Source organism: Drosophila pseudoobscura, chromosome X (genome assembly GCF_009870125.1).
Source record: "Drosophila pseudoobscura strain MV-25-SWS-2005 chromosome X, UCI_Dpse_MV25, whole genome shotgun sequence".
Taxonomy (NCBI): domain Eukaryota; kingdom Metazoa; phylum Arthropoda; class Insecta; order Diptera; family Drosophilidae; genus Drosophila; species Drosophila pseudoobscura.
This window is the reverse complement of record NC_046683.1, coordinates 43,557,588-43,580,094: the sequence shown is the minus strand read 5'-3', so window position 1 is coordinate 43,580,094 and position 22,507 is coordinate 43,557,588. Positions and strand designations below refer to the sequence as shown.

General features: G+C 43.9%; 3 protein-coding genes and 2 non-coding genes across 5 annotated transcripts in view; 3 read left to right on the top strand and 2 right to left on the bottom strand.

Annotated features, from left to right (window-relative positions):
* The first annotated feature begins 2,808 nt into the window (after positions 1–2,808).
* Positions 2,809–22,507, top strand: part of ome (dipeptidyl peptidase 4 omega) — a 68,109-nt gene continuing 48,410 nt past the window's right edge. The window contains exons 1-2 of the mRNA XM_015187133.2: positions 2,809–3,221; positions 9,638–10,208. Of these exons, the coding sequence (XP_015042619.2) occupies positions 9,810–10,208 (399 nt within the window). The 5' untranslated portion in view covers positions 2,809–3,221; positions 9,638–9,809. The remainder of the gene's footprint in view (positions 3,222–9,637; positions 10,209–22,507) is intronic.
* Positions 3,735–3,806, bottom strand: TRNAM-CAU (transfer RNA methionine (anticodon CAU)). The gene has a single exon. It is a non-coding gene; the product is annotated as a tRNA-Met (tRNA).
* TRNAM-CAU (transfer RNA methionine (anticodon CAU)) lies at positions 4,168–4,239 on the top strand. The gene has a single exon. It is a non-coding gene; the product is annotated as a tRNA-Met (tRNA).
* Positions 4,312–7,872, bottom strand: LOC4813339 (venom protease). Its single transcript, XM_001353172.4, has 2 exons — positions 7,001–7,872; positions 4,312–5,239 (listed from the first exon to the last, which is right to left on the bottom strand). The coding sequence occupies exons 1-2, from the start codon at positions 7,348–7,350 to the stop codon at positions 4,468–4,470; spliced, it is 1,122 nt and encodes a 373-aa protein (XP_001353208.3). The 5' UTR covers positions 7,351–7,872; the 3' UTR covers positions 4,312–4,467.
* On the top strand, positions 16,564–17,955 carry Dnaaf6 (Dynein axonemal assembly factor 6). Its single transcript, XM_002134733.3, has 3 exons — positions 16,564–16,809; positions 16,874–17,124; positions 17,195–17,955. Exons 1-3 carry the CDS (start codon positions 16,680–16,682, stop codon positions 17,456–17,458), a joined length of 645 nt encoding a protein of 214 aa, XP_002134769.1. The 5' UTR covers positions 16,564–16,679; the 3' UTR covers positions 17,459–17,955.

Genomic DNA, 22,507 nt, shown 5'->3' with positions numbered 1-22,507 from the left:
TGCCCCACTCCGATTGCACCCGTCTACAACTTAGGTTTGAATGAATGCAAGTGAATGAATGTGAGTACGAGTGCGAGTGCAAGTGAGTGCCTGTTCAATGTGATCGTTTAGCAAAAATTAACTATAAACTGTGTAGCCCCTAGACACCTAATCGATAAACACACACACCTACAATTATAATTTGTATTATATTTATGCATATATGTAGGAAACAGCACAGCAAAGCACCAAAAGTGTATTTATGTGTTACATTGAGAAAAGTTTCTTGATTTAGTTACTGTGAAGATCTAAATCTTCAGTCTCGTCCACCTTGTCCACCTTGAAGTTCTCCTTAAAGTCGAAGTCATCGTCATCTGCTTCATCTGCTTCATCAGCTTCATCAGCTTCATCAGCTTCATCAGCTTCATCAGCTTCATCAGCTTCATCAGCTTCATCAGCTTCATCAGCTTCATCAGCTTCATCAGCTTCATCACCTTCATCAGCTTCATCAGCTTCATCAGCTTCATCAGCTTCATCAGCTTCATTAGCTTCATCAGCTTCATCAGCTTCATCAGCTTCATCAGCTTCATCACCTTCATCAGCTTCATCAGCTTCATCAGCTTCATCAGCTTCATCTGCTTCAGCTTCTTCATCTTCTTCATCAGCTTCATCTTCTTCATATTCTTCATCTTCTTCGATTTCTTTTCTATCGAAAGTTTGTTTCAATTGTTGTAACGAAGTCCTCAAAGAAATGACGCGATTCAGGAGATTATCCAAGCGTTGACCCATTGATTCCATCCCCTGAAAGCTAGCATTGGGTTCGGCTGCACCTTTTTCCTCTACTTCCTGCCCGGCAGAGCTGGTGCATGGCTGCTTCTCACTCGATTCTGATGAAGACATTTTAATATTTTCGAAAAAATGTATTTGGATTTTCAGTTGATGTGTCTCGACTTTATCGGAACTTTATGTTTTTCTCAGGTTTTTGTAGTCAGCTAGTAAGAGAGCATAAAACTCCAAGCCACCCGAGACCGAGACCAAAAAGAATCTCGATATCAGACGAGGCTCTTTTGAAAAATAATCAAGTTGTCCCTATTGCGAACAGCTAAACCAAACACTATATAAAATATATGGTATAAATTACATAAAACATAAGCTCACATATGTACTGACTGAGTTCCGTACCGGTTATAAAAGTAATGTCGCAGCCCTTGCCGCGGCTAACAGCGTACCCGCTGGTTGTATATTACATCACATACTACATGGTGACACCATGTTGACAGTGGTACAGAGGCTCTGTGGCAGAATTAAGTAGTGTTAGGCGCGCAATCAGCGGCACTTAACAGTACCATAACATAGTTCGGTTCAACTTGGCTTAGTGGTTCCAGAAAACTAATGAACTAGAAGTTGTGAGGCGCGGGAAATTCAAACACTGCTTTGCTTATTTATCCTTCATTTTGATCACTATTTATGATTATTTTATAATGATAATTATTTCATTAGCTGAAACTTGCATTTTAAGCTCTTGGAGTTTCTATCTAATAAACGATAATGTAATGTTTTGTTACAGCCTTAGCCCTCAAGTATGGCGCACTTGCTTAAGAGGAGTCAGTGCCTTGTACCCCTTCCGCTTTTTCCGCACACATGGAATTGGATGCTCATCGAGGCCTAGGCCCAGCAATGCTAACACCCCCAGCACAGGAGCCTGCTCCTCGGCGTCGGAGTCAGCGTTAGCTAGGGTTTTTCCAGCCAGACAAGCTCCATTTACACTCAATGTTAATGTCGAAATAACATCCATATAGGAAGCATTCAATAAAGGCCGCACTGGCAGACAGAATTCGCAGTCCCAGACGGCTGGGTATCGTTCTCAGCAGCAGAAATATAAACGCGAAAATCGCCTCATCAGAATCAGGATTTCCTGAATCTGTGCGGCAGTTTAAATGTATAAAACGAAAAAATGATTTTTATTATTATTTATTTATTATCTTTACTGGCTGCTACACATTTCTTGGTGATGACGCATGTTCTTTATAATACGTTTTGTGCCCGACTGACATTAATTTTAAGGTGTTAGTGTTCCTAGTTTGGCCCAATAGTGTCTTTGTTCGACTAATAGTATAACATTTGGTGGTACTTTTGTGTGTTACATTGAGCAGATTTTCTCGATTTAGTTACTGTCAAGATCCAAATCTTCAGGCTTCGCAGTGGTTTCCTGCACTTCAAAAAGTGTATCGTTCTCAGATAACTGGTCCTCCTTAAAGTCCCAATCATCGTCATCTGCTTCATCTTCTCCGATATCATTGCTATCGAAAGTTTTGGTCAATTCTATACACGAATTCTCCAAAGTAATGACGCGATTCAGCAGATGATCCAAGCGTTGACCCATTGATTCCATCGCCTGAAAGCTAGCATTGGGTTTGGCTGCACCTTTTGCCTCTACTTCCTGCACGGCAGAGCTGGTGCATGGCTTCTTCTCACTGGATTTCAATGAAGACATCTTACTATTTTCGAAAATATTTATTTTGATTTTTGTTGATGTTTCTCAGACTTTCGTTGAACTGAATATGAGTGCGATAAATGTATATCTCGGACTGCTCGGATCTCCGATCTCTCGATCTCCCAAATAAAGATTCATTCACAGCAGCTAGTAAGAGAGCGTAAAACTCCACGCCACCCGAGGCCGATACCGAGACGCAGACGGAGACCGAAAAGAATCTCGATCTCTGACGACGCAGACCTCCATCGGCATCGGCATGCGTGCACGGTACGTTCATGTGTATTTCTTTGGGTGCGGGGAACTTGTATCTTTTTATCTCGTGGAGCTTTCAGTGAGCGAGCGAGCGGCGAACGGTAAACAACAGCTGGCGAGGCAGTAGCCGCGGGACCGCGACAAAACAGGGAACAAACAAGAGATTGAGAAGAAAATTTCGAAGCGTCAACCTGAACAACAGGCCCACGAAAATGTGTCTGTGAGATGCGCAAATTTCGATCCAGTGCAAAATTTCCATTTGAATAATTACGCAAGGCGCCGCCGACACGTGAGTGCAGGAAGACTGATGTCTTGAGATGAAAAGTGGGCAAAAGCGAAAGTGGAAATTGAAGTCAATGCTCATACAGAGTACAGATCTGCATATATCTCTGTGAATATTTTAATATTTAGCCAATCTCTTGAAGTGTGAGGCAGATACAGTATTCCACAGCTTCGTCTGAAACAACAGCAGTTCCAATTGCGATTCCAGTTCCCCGTAAGTTTCATTAGGCAATGTATTAAAATTTCATAAGCAAACAGTTGGGATCGGCTCCTCTCTTCTCTTCACTTCACTTCTCCATTCCTTTCCACTCCACTAGAGAAGTACGAGTATACATATGTACGTTTGACTTTTGCAGCCATCGCCGTCGCTTGAGAGCCGTTCATCTTTTATTTGGCCCCTTGTATTTACAGCTGTTTGATGGTAACCGGTTTGGTAGCCAGCTAGTCAGTGCTTCTAACGATATTTCCTTTTTGGGTATCAGGCCGCCGAAAGCTATACAAAAGCCAAATTAACCTGCCTGCAATTCGGTTTCGAGCTGCAACGAGTTGTTGAAGGTTGTCGTGGCACATTATCTGGGCTTCCAAACTGTGTTCTTTGCGCCTCGTTAGGCAACTGTAATTTAAAATAATGCTATGCACATTACCCATCTTGTAAAGAGTTTTTTCTGATAAAAGAAACAAGAAAAAGAGAAAAAAGAAACGCGACGGGCGATACTTACAACAACATTAGCAGAGCAAGGTTTCGATCCTCGGACCTCTGGGTTATGGGCCCAGCACGCTTCCACTGCGCCACTCTGCTTGTTGCCGTTGGGCTGCCAGAAACTAGTTACGGCTTCTGTGCTGCCGTCAGCAGAGCAGCCCGTTCCACCCCGCAATGCTAACACGAAACATACCCTCTTTTGCAGGAAATTGTTGACAGTGGAACTTAGTAAACCTTTTGTTTTTGTATTTAAGCAGATAAGATATGGGTTTTGTTAATTATCCATAAATAAATCAGATAGCATTGTTTTCCTCTCAAATAAAACGAAATAAAATGCGTAGAATAAATAAATCGTAGTCGAGTACTGTGGATAATAAATACTTTAGCCAAACGGAAAAAGAATTTTGCACTGCTTGCCAGCCGTAGGGTGTATAGCGCTTTAGACACAACGGTATCAACGAGCAGAGTGGCGCAGTGGAAGCGTGCTGGGCCCATAACCCAGAGGTCCGAGGATCGAAACCTTGCTCTGCTAACGTGTAATTTCGTTGTAGCGATTCTTTTTGTTCTCTTTTTCTCAATTTAAATAATTTTGAAAACATAAGTGTATGTTTTTTGGATATCTAACCTACTGCATTGTTTAACTTTATTCAGTTGTTTTAATATGAGAATGCAAAAAAAAATAGAAAAAAATATATGGACTACAAAACTAAGAGATAAACTAAAACTAGGGCGATGAATCGTTCACTGCCGTGACTAACAGTCAGTAATCCTCGTCGCAGAAGCAGCCATCCCGCGAGTTCTCCACAATCCAGTCGAGATACTTAGTCACTCGAGTGTAGACCCCCGGATAGTTGGGTCGCGCACATCCATTTCCCCAGGAGACGATACCGATCTGCTCGAACCGTTTGTCGTCCGGACGCAGCCGAACCAAGGGCCCGCCGGAGTCGCCCTGACAGCTGTCGCGTCCACCCACTCCCGGATAGCCGGAGCACATCATGTTCTTGGTGATCATCTTCTGGGTGTAGTTGGTTTGGGCCACGCACTCCTCGTTGTCCAGCACCGGGACCTCGACCTCCTGCAACAGGCACGAGGGCTTCCCGTCCTCCTTGAGGGTGCCCCAGCCGGTTGCGATAGCACGGGTGCCCACGAACAGCTCGTTGCGCTGCTCCACGCGTGGCAGGCAGATGGGGCGAATGAAGCTGGTGATGGGCACCCTGTCGTTCAGTCGGAGCAGGGCGATGTCGTTGTCGAAGTTGGAGAAGCTGAACTTCTGGCTGAAAGCGCGCAGTACGAAGCGCGTTTCGGGCCGCTCCTTGTCGTTGCAGCGGTCGTGCTCTCCGAAGGTCACCTTGATCATGAACCACATGAACCCCTTGACGCAGTGCGCCGCCGTCAGCACGTAGCGGTCGTTAATCAGTGTCCCGCCACAGTAGAACCTATTGAAGTAGCTCAGCCGAGCCATCCAGGGGTACTCGCTGACCCCAGCCGTGGTGCCTCCCACTATCCTGGACTCATCGTTCCGCTCGCCACATCTGCAAGGGAGGAAGGGAAAGATAACGATCAGATTGATTGGGTGTTGAAAACCAGTTCAAATGGGCGCTCGGCTCAGAGTTCAGAGTTCAGCAACCTCGCCATAAAGAAAGTGTCAAAGTCTTTATGACCGGCCATAAAACAAATGAGCGATTTTTGCAGATTTTATTGCTGTCATCTTTGGAAAGACGACGCGTTCCATTAAACAGGTTTTTAATTGCCGAAACCATGGACAAAAACAGAGAAAGAGAACTGCATTCAGAAAAAAACCGAAAACTCCACGCCAAGGAAGCGTAACAAGTTCGTTCTCGTCTTCTTAGTATGTATTTTTTGGCCACACAATCAATCGACAAGCCCCAAAGCCCCAAAACCCCAGTGTGTGTGTCTGCTTAATCGTGTCATTGCCCCAAAATGGTGGCCCCGGCAGGCGAGAGGCGTCCCGAAACAAAGAAGTAAAATGTGCGACGGCGACCCACTTAGGAGACGGCGCAGAAGAAGGCGAAGACGCGGCATTCCCCGTGCCTCCCTCGCAGACAATAATGTGACGCATTCGGATTGGATTGGGCTTACGCCTTATAAAGCCAGGCCTGTGCCTGGGCCTGGGCCTGTATAAATTACAAGTATTCATGTATCTGTGGGCAGTACAAACATTCGTTCTTAAAGCCCAAAACAGAGCCTGTTATCAAATCGTATGCAAATAAGTCTTGTTTATTCTTTTAAACGCAAAAACGAAGAAATATTACGAGTATATATATGAAATAAAACAGGTTTTATGCTTTTAACAGAACAGAACACAACAGAACAGAAGATTGAATGGTTAAGAATGGATTAACATTAAACTTATTGATTGTTATTAATGATTGAGGGGAAATTTTCAGAAATATATGAGTATAAGAGGCGTCACAGCCAAAGAGTTTTGATTCAACCGATTGCCCACTTTTCCCACAAGTAATCCTTGGGATTCCTTTTATCCAACCTCGTCAAACCGAGGCTGCATAGCCTTATTAGATTCTGTGGCCAATTGTTCAGCTATTTTTGGCTCAACAGCTTCTCCCTGAGGAGTACGTTTCCTGTCCATCTCGTGCCTTCCAATGACTTCTTAAGTACCCTGGGGTACTTCCTTATGCCAAAAGCCACAGCTGAATTCCCAATTGGCAATGCAATTTGTTTAATAGTCTCTGGAAGAATGCATTCCAAATACAATTCTTCAGTGAGAGAGACAGAGACTGACTTGGGGGTCAACAAAATTCTTGGCATTGAAAGCGGTTACCAGATAGGGGGAAGAACCTTTTGCTGTAAGTTTGTTGCGCACCGAGTAGGATATAGTGGAGTTAAGAGCGTGTACCTGTGGAATCTGTGTGGGTCTTGCTGACTAGAATATCTATTATAGTGCATGGTATTCTTTTATGAGTGAAGGTTTGGTTGAAAAAGTCTAGAATCAAGAGATTGTCTTTTGCTAAATATTGATTCCACGCAGACTAACAATATTTTAAAGCCTCAGTCATGTTCTGAGTATGTTCCAAGAGATGGGATTCAAGGAGAGATGGAGAGATTATCTCTTCCAAAGAATATCGACGCGATTGCGTGATCTCCTCCTCGCAGGCACTCAAATATATCAGTGACTTTAACTGTTTGTGCCATTTGTGTGCCGGGACAATGACAGCCCCAAAGTTGTTTGTCACTTGGCTGTTTGTGTTGTTGGTGCTGTTGCTGTTGGCTAACTGGAAGTTGTCATCATGACCATGACAGCTTTTGTGGCTCACCTGCAGGAACATGTCGGAGATGTTTGGTTCTGAGCTGCCGGCGAATTATTGCGATTGAAGGAACCAAGCCAATTCTTGATCGGATTTTGCCGGAATACAGGTTTACGGCCGCCACCGCCGGCTGCTGCACCCAATGAGGAAGCGTTGACTGCCGCTCCAGCTCCAGCACCAGCTCCTATTTTCAGTTTCTTGGGCTGGTGTTGAGCTGCTGCACCCAAGGCCTGATATTTGCCTGGTATGGAGGATAAAGATGATGTCGTTGTGGATGTGGATGTGGCTGTTGTTGAGGCCGGGCCAATGCAGGAAGCGATGGCCAGCATTAATGGCCAGTGACGTAAGTGGAGCATCATCTTCTACTCGTTCTGATTCTTCTTCAGCTGGTACTGGTACTGCCACTGCTGCTGCTGCTGCCGCTGGGTTATGCAATTTAATGCATGTAAGGCTAATGAGCCTCTGCTTGAAACAATCCTCTTCGCTCCTCTCTCACCCGGAAAGCGGGGTTCCGTTACGAATATATTTCGATTCTAGTTCTTCTTGTTTGATGGGACTTTTTGGAATTTCTTTCACACTCCACTTGATAATTATGTAAATCAAACACAGCTTATTCTGCTACAGCTACAGTTTCCGCTGCTGCGAGTTGTTCTCGACAATAATTGAACTATTTCCCACTCGCTTTGCACTTGATTCAAACTGTCAACAAATCTCGCCCTAATCCGAGATTCCTCGATCTACACATATGTACATATGTATGTTCGTTCTCTTTCTCACTGTTTCTCTGTCTCTGTCGCTGTCTTTGGCGGCGTTTGTTGCTTTTTGCTTATTTGTTAGCACCGCACACGCGAAAGTCTGCAAACCGACTGATTTGATACCAACGGCCGCGCCTGCTCCAGACCCCAAGGCCCCCGAAACAGCGCAGTCGACGCTGAAGCTGGCTCCGCCGCAAAGAAAGTTGCGCATGCGCACGGGATGCGTTGGCGCTGAGAAGCGAGCAGAGGAAACGCAGGCAGGCAGAAGAACCCACAGAGAGAGACAGTAGAGGCCGACACACAGATAGACAGAGAGAGGGAGACAGTTGGAGTTCGTTGCGTTCTCAATATGCTAATATGACAGTTTGGTTTGCAGTGTGTGCGTGTGTGTGTGTGTTCTTGATTCTTGTCGGTCCCGGTCCGTCTCTATCTCTGGGTCTGGGTCTGGGTCTGGGCCCTGTCGTCAACATCGTCTGTTTAACGTTTGTTTATTATGCACGAAGCGTCCATACACCGTAAACATTTCAACCGATAGCTGGATAGATTAATACATCTGAATGAGCGATAGCCAGTTTAAAATCATTAATACTATACATAATTATCCAACAAAAGGGAAGCAAACATACAAACACATTTAGAACCGAATCAATCATTTTTCCGAGTGTAGAGGCAGGCTATACAAATTTTCTAATGGCGCATAAACACTTACAAAGTGAAAATGGAAACAAGTATCCACTTCTCAGCCAAGACAAACATCCTTAAAGTTGGGCAAATACAGTTAATGCTCTCTGGGTTGGACAGCCGCTGGTCTATTACTCATTTGTGTCCACCCTAAGAACCTGGACTAAGAGATGTTTCAGTTGAGTCCATAACCGATATACCTATTGAGGAAGGGTGGCAAGGTTCACATATGGCTTACGATCTGGGTCTTGGATCGATTGGTACACTTCTTTCACCACACACACACACACAGCAGGGCGCCAACTGCGGTATTTCCTTCAACTTGTTCATCATTTCTTCCCTTTCATCTTTCCGACACCTTTTCACTTGTGCAGATGCAGCGAGGGAGAGGGGAAAATCCGACTGTTTCTTTTTATTTTTTCGCATTTTCATGTTCATTTGCCGCTGCATGAATTAACACAAAAAAAAAACAACAAATAAATAAAGGAAAACGGCTGGATAATTTACGAGTAACTTTTCGCATTTGTGCAGCGAGTGGGGCTTAATTTGAATTACTTTAAATGACTGTTGACCCAATTAAGTTAAATGGAAATTGGAAATTGGAAACTGCAAACTGGTTAAACGTGTCCCTCGTCAAATCATTTAAAAACATCATTATAATGTATCGAGTGCCTGCTGTCATACTATGAAATTTTTAATTGTCATTAAATTACATTAACTTCTGTCCGCAGCTTGGGCATAATGGATGATGATGCTCGCAAACAATTGAAACAAGAGCATTATTTATCTCCAGTAGAGTGGAAAGCCCATACTCAGATTTGTTCAGAATCGACATTTAAGTTATTCAAGCTATCTCAATACAAAAATGTTTATTGTAAGTTCATTGATTTGTAGGGACTCTTTAGCAAGCACTTAAAACATATTCTCCGAGTTTCACCACAATCCTCTTAATGGCACTTACTTCCTCATTCCCAGTTTTCTGTGGCATGTTCTTCACCTGTTGCAAGTGCAACTGAATCGCTGAATTTCCATATACGCCCAGGGCAAACATAATCATCGACGCTTTTCTTGTGGAAAACTCAACAATCCATGCCGAAAATCAGAGAAAAGAGATTTCAATAGGTTCCTTATTAATTGAAAGCATGCATGCAAATTTTCCCCTAACTGAATTTCTTTTTTACATACATACATATGTACTCGTATTTTGCAGCACTCGTAATTGTTAATTGGAGAGAAACGAAGTGAGACACCCCGGATCCGTGAGCAAAAGGTTAGAAACCCAAGAGAGCAGAAAGCGATTCCCTGACATGCGAGGCAATCATTGCATCACACGTTTCTAAGAAACGGAGATTGGAGCAGATTAGGAGGAGTAGCCAAGCAGGATGGATATGAGGGGGGCCAAGAAGTCGCCCGACGAGGCAGTGCCCAATCCCAGGCCCAAGCGGCGGAGCAGCTATGCCGGACGCACCGCCCCGGTGGCGGCCATCCATGGGCGTGGCAGCATAGGCAGCATAGGCAGCGTGAGTGCCGGGATCTACAAGGCATTCCGAGAACGCTTCCTGAGCAGCGACGATTCAGGGGACTACCGCAAGTTGAGGCAGCGCGATGCGGAGGCCGGCCAGCAGGGATTGGATCCATATCAGTCCAGTGGCAGCTCTGGCGAGGAGGGGGAGCCCAGCAGCAGTAGCAGCGTGGAGGATCTCTTTGCCAGCGAGACGGAGCGCCGCCAGTGGCGACTCAGGTCTGCGGGGCACCGTCGCAGAGGACCAGGCCGAAAAAAGGTAAGTGTCTCGACCAGTGTCTTCCCAGCTAAGCCTCTTGGCTGGCTGCTTTCCATTTTGATATCTGATTCAGCCAATTAGGGATTCTCCTCAGGTATATCGCTCGATTACAGTTACATACTTGTACATACATACATACCGTATGTATGTATAAGTAGTACGTACGTGCCTTCAGACGTAGAGAGGGAACCGAAATCGGTCGACTCTCGTTTGAAATGATACATAGTGTATTCCCTTTACAGTTTCGCTTTCGTTCACTGACTCTCTCAATTTGCATCTGATTTTATTCATTTCCATTACTCGATTTGATAATTGTCATAATCGGAGTGTGTGGTGTGGCCAGCGTGTAATGAGGTGTAATTTGGTAATGGGGTTAGTGGACGCCATGCTCTGTTTCAGGGGCATGGGATTTATTTTCGTTTTCTGCTGGCGGCGGGCTATTATAGTGATAGTTATACGAGTAGTGATAGTATCCATGAAGTGAATTTCGTTTCATTCATTTTAATGATTCCAGCTGGCTTGAAGCCGCCGCCTGCGGGTCCCACCCTTTCCATTGGGTTAATATTATTATTTTAATTATTATTTTATTATCTTTCTGTGTACCATTTTCATCGTTTGTTTTATATTTAATTTCAATGTTAAAACGTCACCCACTACAAATCTACATCTCATACGAGTGGGAACGTTGTGATGTATGATGTACATATGTAACTTATACAATATATTTTACCTATAATTATACGTAAACACCGGGATTGGTATCGGAGTCGATGACTGCCGAATGCTATCTCTTTCTTTCGGTATCGCTGTTCGCAGAAGGAACAATTGGATTTAATGGTTAATGCGGGGAGGGCAGGTCTCTCCGCCATCTCCCTGAATGGGAAGAGATGGGAAAAACAGAGAAAAGGATAGGAACCACGACCGGCGCGCCGGTTATGCTCTGATTTTATTTCTTGCACTTTTCTGATTAAAATTTAAGAATATTTTATCTGTTTCGATTTTCCTCGGCTGTTTTGTATTCCGCTACATCTTTCTCTCCCTCTCACTTCTCAACATACTCCAGTCGTTATATCTCGCTCCTCCCCTCCAGGGGGTGGCAAGAGGGATGCCAAAGATTTCCGGCCTTTATATTCCATGAGTCTGCACAGAAAATTTGATTGCTCTGGAACTTATGGTCTCTGAGAACTAGGCATCAAACAATTCAGACGCATGGACAGACGGACAGACAGACATGGTTATAAAAATTCGGATGTTGATGCTGATCAAGAATATTTATACTTTGTGGGGTTGGAAACGCTTCCTTCTGGCTGTTACATATGTACATTCACCACAAAACTAATGTATCCGCAAACTCCTTGAGTACCGGTATTATGAATTTATGGAATATTTCACTTCGCTGTAGTGTACTGTACTAATACTTGTAATTAATTTTCAAAGTTTGGTTTTAGGGAGGATTTGTTTGTGACTACCATCATGGCTCTTTTTGAGGGAATTCCAGAGCATTTAATTGCGAGTATTTCTTTTAATGTATTTTATTGATCACAGACGAAACATCAAGCCAAAAATATTTGTAGTTAATTTTATTTATTTTATATATTTATATATGTATATCCATTAACCAGCCAAAAATAATCAAAATACTCCCCTCTAACTCTTTTTAGCCACTGCCTTAGCCCGTTCCACTTTTCAAGTTCCTCTTTCAAGCCAGCTGTTTTCAAAAGCTCTCACTTTGTTTACAAACAAAAGCTTCGTTCGGCGTAAATACTCCATTTGGAATCTATTTTCTCTTTCCAATGTTTTTCTCTCTTATTCTTCGAGAGCGTCTCTACTCTTTTCTTTTCTCTTCTTTCTTCTCTCAAATAATCTGGTCGGCTGTTGGTGTTGTTGGTAGTGATACCCTTTTAGCATATTTCAAGCTATGTTAAAGCCACGTTCCGGTTGTTGAAAATCCTAAGATTATTACGATTTAAGAGCGGTTGCTAATGAATTCTAAATCGCACATAAACACCAAATCTTATGAGCGGGGAAAAATATAAATATATTTGCAAAAATCTGCGAAACGGAGCGGAATATTCTTAAGCGATTAATTTATTTTACAAGAAGATTAAGCTAGGTTTCTATCGAGTATTTACGCAATAAAGTACGCGTCGCGAACGTACCATACGTTCCATATGTTTGCTTTACTTTATCACCTCACATTTTCTCATAAATCACTTAATCTTTCCTTAACAAAAATTTAGTCGCTTTTTTACAGAGACTTTGGGGAAAAACTTTTATCATGAATCATCTTTTTTATAGGAGAAAATAGTTAACGAAGTTTACTATGTATAAATATAAAATAAGAAGAAAAAAAACGAACAAGATCTTTTACTTATTTGAATAGATTTTCAAATCAAAGTTCATTGAATGGTTAAATAACTTAAGTTTAATTAAATTTAAAAAATATTATCGGAACAAACGTATATGGAAATAAACCCATTAGCTTTTAGCTTTTATGTATATATTTCGTGTCATTGGACTTTTCCATGGAAATGCCATATTTAAAACTTAAAAAAAAAAATGTGAATACTAGATAGCAATAGTTGGAATGAGTAATAGCTGTAGGAAAAGTCTTGTGGGAAAAGCATGCAGTGAAAGCGAGAGATACTATTATATATGTGTCCAGTTGGCTTTCCAGTTGATCTGGGAGAAACGCTACGGCAGTCGATTTTTAAAATTTTCAGAGCCAATTGTGCTAGCTGGCTGTAAGTGTTGGAAAACATAATTTTGTGACTACTTTAGAGACGGCTACGAACACCTATTTTACGTGTTGTCTATCACGCTATCTTTCTCTTCGAAGCTAAGTTTGCAAATGTCTAATGTCATACAGCTATTACAGATTTCGAAGGCATATTTAATTAAAATATTTCAATTTCCGAAAGAAAAACAACTTTTTTTTGCAAAACAATTTGGGAATGAAATACTTTCGCTAGCAGAAATGTGTAAAACCTGTAGAAACCGGCTGCTAAGAAATTTAGCATTTCTTTGACAAATATTCCACGAGTTTTTTGTGAAAATCGTGACGAGAAATTTGTTCAGAGTCTACATTTCTGCCCACAAATGAGCTGTGTGCAAAATACAGCCGATGATACTGCGGAAATGTTGAAAAATTGTAGGTTCACCGACGAAGCGAAAAATAAAATAATAAAACAGCAGGATAGTATGTATTTGCTGTATCGTTAATCTTTTATATTCAGGTTTCGTTTAGCCTTGGCCCAATTTTTAGCTTATTTCTTCTCGGTTTCAGCCGATTTTGGCAATTCCGGCAGCACTGGTTGTTGGCTTGGTGTTGGGTGATTGTTGGCGGCTATTTCGTGGTACTTTAAAGTCCACTCCGCTGGAAGTTGCGCGCCTTTTTGGCTTGTGTTTTGTTGCTATTGCTTAGCAATTTCTTTTTTGTTCTTCTGTATAAACATTCGACACGGATAAAGACACTGAGCGAGGGAGAGAGAGTGAAAGCGGAGAAAGAAGAATTTAACGTTTATAGTTTTATTTTTATGCCGCTACTTTTTCTAGCTGCTTGCTCCTGTCCTGCTCCTGGTCCTGCTCGCTTGACTGCACATCCTGTTCATCGTGTTTTTTCCATTTCGGAATTGTGGCCGGGTGCCTCTACTTGTTTTTTCTGTTGTTCTGGCCAAATGGCTGCTGCTGTGTCTGCTCGGGGAATCATTTGACTTGGCGCATTCATTTCACACACACGCACACCGATACCATTCTTACACTACAAAAAACCAGAAGAAATACATATTTAGATCACATTTCAAGAATCACCTAACTTGAAACAAAATGTTACTCTTGCGGGATATTATAACTTCATTTAGGGAAGCCTCTCTGATCCCACAAGTTGTCTATTTACTTGTTCTACATATTTATATGTTCTGTATACTTAATGGGCAAATTTTGTCTCTCCGAAAGGGCCTCGGAAAAAGGACTATGCCAAATGCCAAAGTTATAATATATAAAGCATATTTTTCGAGTGTATAAAAGAGCAGATTGTTCACAGAAAAAAAAAAAAAAATGAATGTATAAATAAACAGCCGAAAAATTGTGCGCCAGTGTGTCACCAAAGAAAAATGCAATCAACAGACCCAGATCTTTGACGGTACCCCACCCCGTCGTAAGCCCCATAGCCAGTTCTAGCTTCAGTCCCAGCCCCAGCCCCAGCGTATGCTATGTATATTTTCCGCCTTCTATTCAAATCTATCTCGTGCTCGCTCCCCCTATTCCCGCCCAGCAGGAGAAATATCACGTAACTGCCCCGCCAGGTGCCCCTCCTCACACACACACACACACACACACACACACACACACACACACACACACACAGACACAGACACATGTGCCCGCTGGTGCTGCTTTCCATGATTTATGCACGCTACTTAATGCCTTCTTAATTACATTTTATGTAACAACCAAAAATAATAATATCTTGCTGAAAAACAGCAGACAAGAATTCAGAGGTGGAGAAGGACCCACACAAATCGCATTCCTCGGGCGGGGGGCGGAGGTGTACGGTGTAAGGGTGTAAGGGTGTAAGGGTGTGGGCAGCACGTCACGTCCCAGCTGCCAACAAAATGCGGAGACCGATTTCACTTTCACCCTACTAACTGCAGCTGCTGCTACTGCTGCTGTCGCCCAGCCCGCCCAGTGTTCTATCTTCTGAAACAAAAATCTATTTGGCAATGGCCTTGTGGGTGCGGGCAAATGGATGCTCTCGGAGAGGTCCCGCCAGCGGGTTAGCCGGGACAGACGGCCGTGTGTATTCAGTCAACACAAATTTCCCTTGCCTTTTTCCCTGCTCTGCAGTTCATTGAAATGTGTGCGACAACCAAAATACAATTACACCATGGATTCATGTTGATTGTCTGGATGCGTTGCGGCATCTGGGTATCTGGCTGCCCTGGGGGCCCTGGGGACTCTGCGGATGTGATGGCACTGGCGCGCATTCCACAGAAAAGATACCCTGTGCCGACAGTCGATAGTTGTTGGAATACTCGTAGAATGGCTGGAAGTTGTATGTGTGCGCGGAACAAGGTTAAAATTCAGTTACGTGATGTTTGCAATGCTGTTGAAGGGCAGCTTCGAAAAAGAGGGTTTTGTTTGGGTTCCTTTCAACAGCAGGAGGCTCTATGGGGGGCTCTATGCGGTAGAAGGCACAAAGGGCCGAACCTTTAGGCTCAAAACTTGTCCATACAGTAATCTTTGGAGGGGAATAAATGTGCTAAGAACACATCGAAAATTCGAAATCAAAGCACACCCAGTTGTAAATTGATATACATAGTTTGCTAGCAAAAAATGTAATATGCATGTACTCTCCATCATTGGTATTCAGCTCTGGTTCAGTAGGGAACCAAATACCTCTGGAATCGCTCAAATTTGGAGACAGGATAATGTCAGCTGCAAATGACAGACCCTTGGGCGGTGGTCAGGTCGAGTGTCGCTAAATAGCGCTGTCAAGTGCCAGCGGCTCTCCGTCCTTGAGCAGGGATGAGAATCCCTTTCGTTTTCGCTTTCACCGACAGCTCGTGTTAAACAAATTAAACACGTAGCTGGCTAGAGGACAACAACGCGAACTCTGAAAATCTGTGTTCTTTTTGTCCAATGTCGAATTCAGACCCCACTGCGCTATGGCTATGGCTTTGGCTGTGGCTATGGCTTTTGCTGTGGCTCTGGCTGTGGCTATTGTATCTGAGCCTTGTTGTTAACGGGGCCACGTTTTCATGTTGTTCACTGTTCGCCTCCCACTCCGGCAGACGGAAAGTCAAATTAGCGTTGACCCAGTAGGGGGCGCGTGAAAAATGCAAATTTCTGTTTGGCTGTTTATAGTCGTAATTTCTGCGGCCCCTGGCCGCCACAAGGTCAAACCTAGAACAATAATTACACAATTTATAATTCGCAAAACAATTGTTTCTGACAAGTGAAATATTTTGTTCGAGTGCAGTTGGCCCTCGGGCGAAAAGTTTCCCACTAAAATGGGAGCCCAAGTTTATAATTGAAATAGCCCCAGTGGTGCCATAGCTTCGGAAGCCGTTGAAGCCGGAACTGCGCCGGAGGGTAGGAAACTGGGAAACTGGGAAACTGGGAAACAGGTCCGACTCTACAATTTTCCCGTTGGCATAGTAACCTTTTCTATTTATCTCATCAAAATAAACAACGACTGAACCGAGTTGGCCGTGGAAATCCCTCTCCGTATTTTCATGTGTAGGATTTGGGGATCCAACCGATTTTCCTCAGTTGAAGTCGACAAGCCGAGCCGAAAACTTAAAAACAAAAACTGTATAAATATTTCGAGTTTTATTTTACAAGTGCGAAAAAATAAAGTGACAAGTGCTAAGAAAAAAAAAAAAAAAAAGAAAAAAAAAATTTAGAAAAAAAGAATTTGAAATACTTCAATACTTTCAATACTTTTACTCGCGTGCGGGTCTCACAGTAATGTCGGTCTTCGACAATCCCGACCAGCTGCGTCAGCTGCAGAACCTTCTGAATCCCCGGCAGACTCGTGCCGGCATCGACTGCAGCAGCAGCGAGGATGAGGAAGAGTCCTTGGTGGTCCACAAGCTAAGTGAGTAACCGCGGAAAGGGCCTATGAAAGAAGTGTTTATAACAGAGATCCCTTCATGGTCCAGCACCTGGCAGCATTGGTCCTCAGGCGCCAACGGCAGCAGGATCGTCCGCGCAGGCCAAGGCCAAGAAAAAGAAAAAGCCCAATCCATTGGCCACTCCCCTGGTGGAGGAGCAAAAGAAGCAGCCCGATACCCTCGAGGAGTGGCAAGAGCAGCAGGAACGTGAGGACACTGATATTCTGGAGACGAGAAGGTGTCCAGAATACACCATGACTTACAGCCAGGCCGTGGGCACTGAAGATGTCTTCCTGCAGGTTTGCCTACCTATCACTGTTCGCTGGCGAAAGGCCGCTTAGTAATCACTCGCACTCGCACGCATTTTAGATGGGCAATCGCACCGGCTCGTCCGCCAGCTGCGAAGACCTTATTCTGGACATTCATCTGCCCGATGAGGAGACGACAGTCGACAAGATCAAGCTGACTCTGCAGGAAACGGATCTGGATCTGGCCACCGCCCTCTATCGGCTCCACCTGCCTCTGCCCCATCCTGTGGACGTGGATCGATGCCAGGCCAAGTACAGCACGGAGCTTCGGAAGCTGCGCCTGACGCTTCGCTTGCGTCGGGAGCTCGATTATGTCAACTTTTAGACATAGAACACAGTACACACGATACACAACACAACACATGACACACGCTACATGTTACCCGCTACATGTTACCCGCTACATGTTACCCGCTACATGTTACCCGCTACATGTTACCCGCTACATGTTACCCGCTACATGTTACCCGCTACCCGCTATCCGCTACACGCTATCCGCTACACGCTACACGCTACACGATACACGCTACACGATATATGTACGTTGCTCGATTAACAACGACAGAAATTCCATTTCAATCAACATTTTCTACACTGCCACATGTTGTCTCTTTTCTGCCCCTTCTGCACCCCTCTGCTGTTGGTACACAACTTCGAATACAATCGCAGCACTCTATCACCCGGCAGCGACGATTCCTTTTCAAACGCGACCTTTGAATTAATTTAACCTTTCGCAACCCAACCAGATCGAACAAAATTTGATGTGCTCGTTGAGCAAACGTGAAAGCCAAAATTAAAATTGTGAAATAAAAATTACTAAAATGTGAGTACACCACTGCAGTGGTTTGTGTCTAGTGCAATTCATTGGTCTTGGAAAAATGTGCCGCAAGTGGATTTGTCGCATTTGCAATTCAATTGGCGGTACGTTTCGAAAATAGCGTATACGCCGCATGGGCCGCATGGGCCGCTGTCGCACTCGCTGTCGGGTCAAATGACGAATTACGCTCAAACGGGGCATGAAGTACGGGTATTCCTCGGCCTCTCCGGTGCCTCCGATCCTTTATGACGCTGTCAGAAATCACTTTGGCTAAATATTTGTCATACACAGGCAGCCAACGGCATACGAAAGTACATATACAAATACAAAAAAGTATGCAAAGAAAAGCGAAAAAGTTGAAAATGGAGATTTCATTTTACTACGGCAAAGACTTTGTCAGGCAGAGCAGTGGCTCGGGAGGTTGGGGCCCACAATTACTTCCCGCTGGGTCTGTGGCTGCGTCTTGCCTCATTTACTCTGACTGACGCTGGCAGATTTCAATTTGTGCGCTCCGGGCAAGCTGAGCCCACAATCTCCTAACGCCGGCCTCCCGCAACCTCCCGTCGCCCTCGGAGACATGATAAAGTGTCGACTAACCTCCCTTTTTTCAAACCAAACAAAACCAAACAAAAACCAAAAAAGTTCACACAAGAAAAATAAGAAAATTCACAAGTTTTCGGCCAATGGAAATGGAAGTGCGTGCATTGCCTGGCGAAATAGTTCGGACAGGGCCAGAGGACCGTGAACCTAGGACGGAGGACGGAGGACGGAGGACGTAGAGACGGGACCTTTGACCTTCGCTTCTTCATTCTTATTTTCCTAATGAAAGTTTGGCCCGGAACTATGATGATAAATCATCAGACAGGGCCTGGACTGCACTCCTGTCAACGTGGAACTTTCAATTCACTTTAAATGCCACAGCCATGGGGGCAGGTGGGGCCAGTGGGGGCAGTGGGGCAGGAGGTGGAAAAGGAAAGTGAATTATTACACAATTATTTATATTTCCTTTTCGAGCGCATCCAATTATTATTAGTAATGACAGCTCAAAATTGATGTCTCAAATTATATCCTTTGATTTAATTACTCTCAAAATCCCAAACAAAAATGAAAAGCAAACGGCACTGGAAAAGTTTGTGGCAAGTATTTTAAACGGTATTGAAATTTTACCAGCATTTCCCAAAGACGACCGACGCGTCGGTCTTGGGGTTTTCCTGGCGTTTTCTTGGGGTTTCCTTCCGTTCAATGAAATTCAACAGGGAAAACAAACAAATCAACGAACCACCAACAAATTTTCCATGTGTTGATGCTAAATTTCAACGAGCAAACAAAAGGAAAACTACCCCTCAAAAACAGAAAACTACACAAAACTAACAGAAGGGAAACGACAAAAAACACATTTTTTTGTCGGCTCATTTAAACAAACGCACGTTCCAGCATCATCATGATCATTCGGGCAGAGCCGCACCCTTCCTATCATCTGTCAGAAGGGGGTCCGGTCCGGTCCGGTCCATTCACGCAAATACAAATAGAACTTCAAATGCAAATAGAGAACACAGATTTCAAATGCAAATTGTGCTCACTATTCCGATGTGCTATGTGTGGAGAGCCGGAGCCGGCAGTCCGGGACGGAAAAATTGCCAAAAATGTTTAAATTGTAATAAAGTTTGTGTGCAGCACTTAAAGCCGCAGCATATTTATCCTTGAATGGAGGCATGTCCTTGGCTGTGCTTCTGCTTTTCAATAAATAATTGTTGCACTCGGCCACACTTGAAAAATGTAATAAGCAAAGGCCGCAATATCCTCAGTGGCAATCAGTTCCGCTGAGTATTGACGAGTGGTTAGCCAGGTGGAAACCTCTAGTGTGTCAGAAGCGGATGATTGGAATGCAAAGCCAAGGCACATCGTGGAACAGTCGGCGGTCGGTGGTCGGTGGTCGGCCCATGGTTTTTCCTTTAAATTTCCATTTTAACTCGGCCACACTTTCGGCCCTCCCTTCTTTGCTAATTGCCTTCAGATTATTGTTAACTCGGATTACAGCTTAAAGCCCGTTTGGCAACAAGTCACCAAACTGAAACCGAATCTTTCCTGGGACGTTCCTGTCCTGTCCTGTCCTGGCGTGTTGGTCACTGGAAACTTTTCTCTTTTTAACTTTTTGTTTCTTTTTTTGGTCCGTTGCTCGGTTCCACATAAATCCTGAGGTTTTTTTTTTAATGACCTGTAAAACCATTTCCATGTCGCCACAGTTAAGAGGAAAAATCTGAATAAATTTCGGAGAACAGGAATAATAAATACAACGTGCAATATTTTGGCCTAAGGGATTTTAAATTTGGGGTAAATCTGTGAGAAGAAGAGAGACAAGTGAGAAGAGAGCTAATTGAAAATAATCTGGCGATAATTTATTAAATATATTTACAGCCATTCTCTGCTCAATAGGCTGTAATGTAAGGATTGGTCGAGTCTGCGTGTTTTTTAAAGAGGCAGAAAATATTTGTAAGAAAAATACATCATTTCACTCCTTAAGTAACCATTCATACAGTGTGTATGTCTTTATGAGTATAGAGTTCACTCTTTAGAGAGATTTTGTTTCGTCATCCCATTATACACAAGCTGCATACACAGGGCATCGCAATTTTCTCACGCAGTTTCTTCGACATCCGCAATTTACCAATTTTCGTAGAGAATACTTTTCACAGCTCATTAGTACTAACAAATTAGAGGGAAAAACAGAGAAAAGAAGGAGGCAGAAGGCAGGCACAAAGCCGCAAGAAGGAAGAACGTGCAGGCGGCGAAGGCGGCTTACAAATATCACACATACGCCATGTACGCCATGTGGTGCGCTATGTTTTGCCGTCTCCTGTAATTGTAGCTACATCTGCAGCTGGAGAAGCTGCCGTGCCTTGTTGCTACATGGCGAAATAACAAAATCATTGTGGAATTTAATTAAGTTGCTTGGTCGGATTCGCAGTTGGTTTAGGGCAGCGCAGAACGACCCCATTAACACATTTTTCAAGTTTAATTCAACGTAATAACAAATTTTGCTAGAAGGAGCTAGCGGAAACAACCGGGAGAGTGGGCCGAGTGGACCGGGTGGGAGCTGGCACTCAAGCAGCCATATAAATTACAGACAGACATGAGCGGCATACGAGAGCCGTAAGGATACGAAAGTGTTGCCATTAAGTCGCACACGTGTTGGCCCACGCCCACGCCAGAGCAGGGGGCAGGCGGCAGGGTAGGGTCTATGGCCAGACCAGGCAGTGCAGAAGTGCCAGCGGCAGATGATGGCTCTTCTCTTTCGGCATACTTCCTCAAGTGGCTTCTATTTCCCCCCCAACCCCTAATTAAGACAAATGTAAAAACTACAACAAAAGCCAGCAAAGGCCACCGAAAGTTGATAAAAAGACATTTTCACTTTACTTCTCAGCGACCTGGATGTTGACACACGGCATTTACGAGTATGTTTGCTCCGACATTGTCACGTGTCTCGCCCAGAAGACAAAAAGTGAAAGAGCGCCAACAAAAACAAAGGAAAAGACGAGGGCGAAGGCGAAGGCGACGGCAATGGCAACGGCAACGGCAACGGTGAAGGCAAATGTCAAAGTCTAGCTAAAGTGAATGGCTTTTCCTTCGTTGGGAAGGGGCTGGGCTGGGCTGGGCGTGACCTTTTCACATTAATCTCAAGCATGATGGGATTTTAATGTAGGAAACACTCCTTATAACTATATGGTTATTTATTGTGATGGATCTGACAGATGTTGCAGGGACAAAACGAATGAGAAATGGTTGGACAGCATTCAATTAGATCATCAATTAGTTATGTGTCTGCGTGGAAGCCACATGTTGCAATGTGATTTGGGCAACAGATTAGCCAACAGCTTGTCCGTGGTCTGAATGGGAATTTAATGGCGAATTAAAGAGCGGCATGAACTGGTAATATCAGTGCCCAAGCTCGGAAAAGAATGAGAGGAATCTAGTTTCCATGAAGCCCACGATGGACCTTTTCTAGTTCGATTTCTGTTCATCTGTCATTGATAGTTGATAGAGTCACAGAGTACCTGAGTCCCATATCAAGGGGGATCTGTTCATACCTGGCCACAGCCATAAACATGCCTTTAAGCCCATTCATGGGATAGATATATGTGTACATAGAGACATGGCATTTATTTCCCTGAAGAGAGGCTCATTTGTAAGTGTTTTTATGCGTAAAGGAATTTATTATAAGAGGACTATGGACTGTGGAAAACCATTGCAAAATACTTAAGCAGATTTATTGGTTTATTGCGCTGGGGGAGAAGATCGGAGCGAACGGCGACAAAGGCCAGCCCAGAACGAGTATGAAGAAATGGCGGGCCAATATTTAGCACATGAAGGCGAAAGCAGACTGAAAGAGTAATGGCACCGAAGGAGGAAGCGGCAGTGCCAGTCCCCCCAGCGAGGCGAGAGAATGAATGCTGCATTTCCGTCTTTTGGGCTTTGTCTTCTTTTTTACGCTTTTTGGTTTTTCGTTTTTCGTTTGGGTTTCAGTGGGGTTCGAGCTGTGTGTGTGTCTGTGTGTGAACC

Bases quoted from the DNA above. Each gene is read 5' to 3' on its own strand.
- LOC4813339 (XM_001353172.4), bottom strand. From the start codon at position 7,350: ATGATGCTCCACTTACGTCACTGGCCATTAATGCTGGCCATCGCTTCC. The intron at 5,240-7,000 runs GTGAGCCACAAA...CCTCCCTTGCAG, and splicing joins TCTCCGACATGTTCCTGCAG to ATGTGGCGAGCGGAACGATG.
- Dnaaf6 (XM_002134733.3), top strand. From the start codon at position 16,680: ATGTCGGTCTTCGACAATCCCGACCAGCTGCGTCAGCTGCAGAACCTT. The intron at 16,810-16,873 runs GTGAGTAACCGC...TTCATGGTCCAG, and splicing joins CTTGGTGGTCCACAAGCTAA to CACCTGGCAGCATTGGTCCT. The intron at 17,125-17,194 runs GTTTGCCTACCT...CACGCATTTTAG, and splicing joins CTGAAGATGTCTTCCTGCAG to ATGGGCAATCGCACCGGCTC.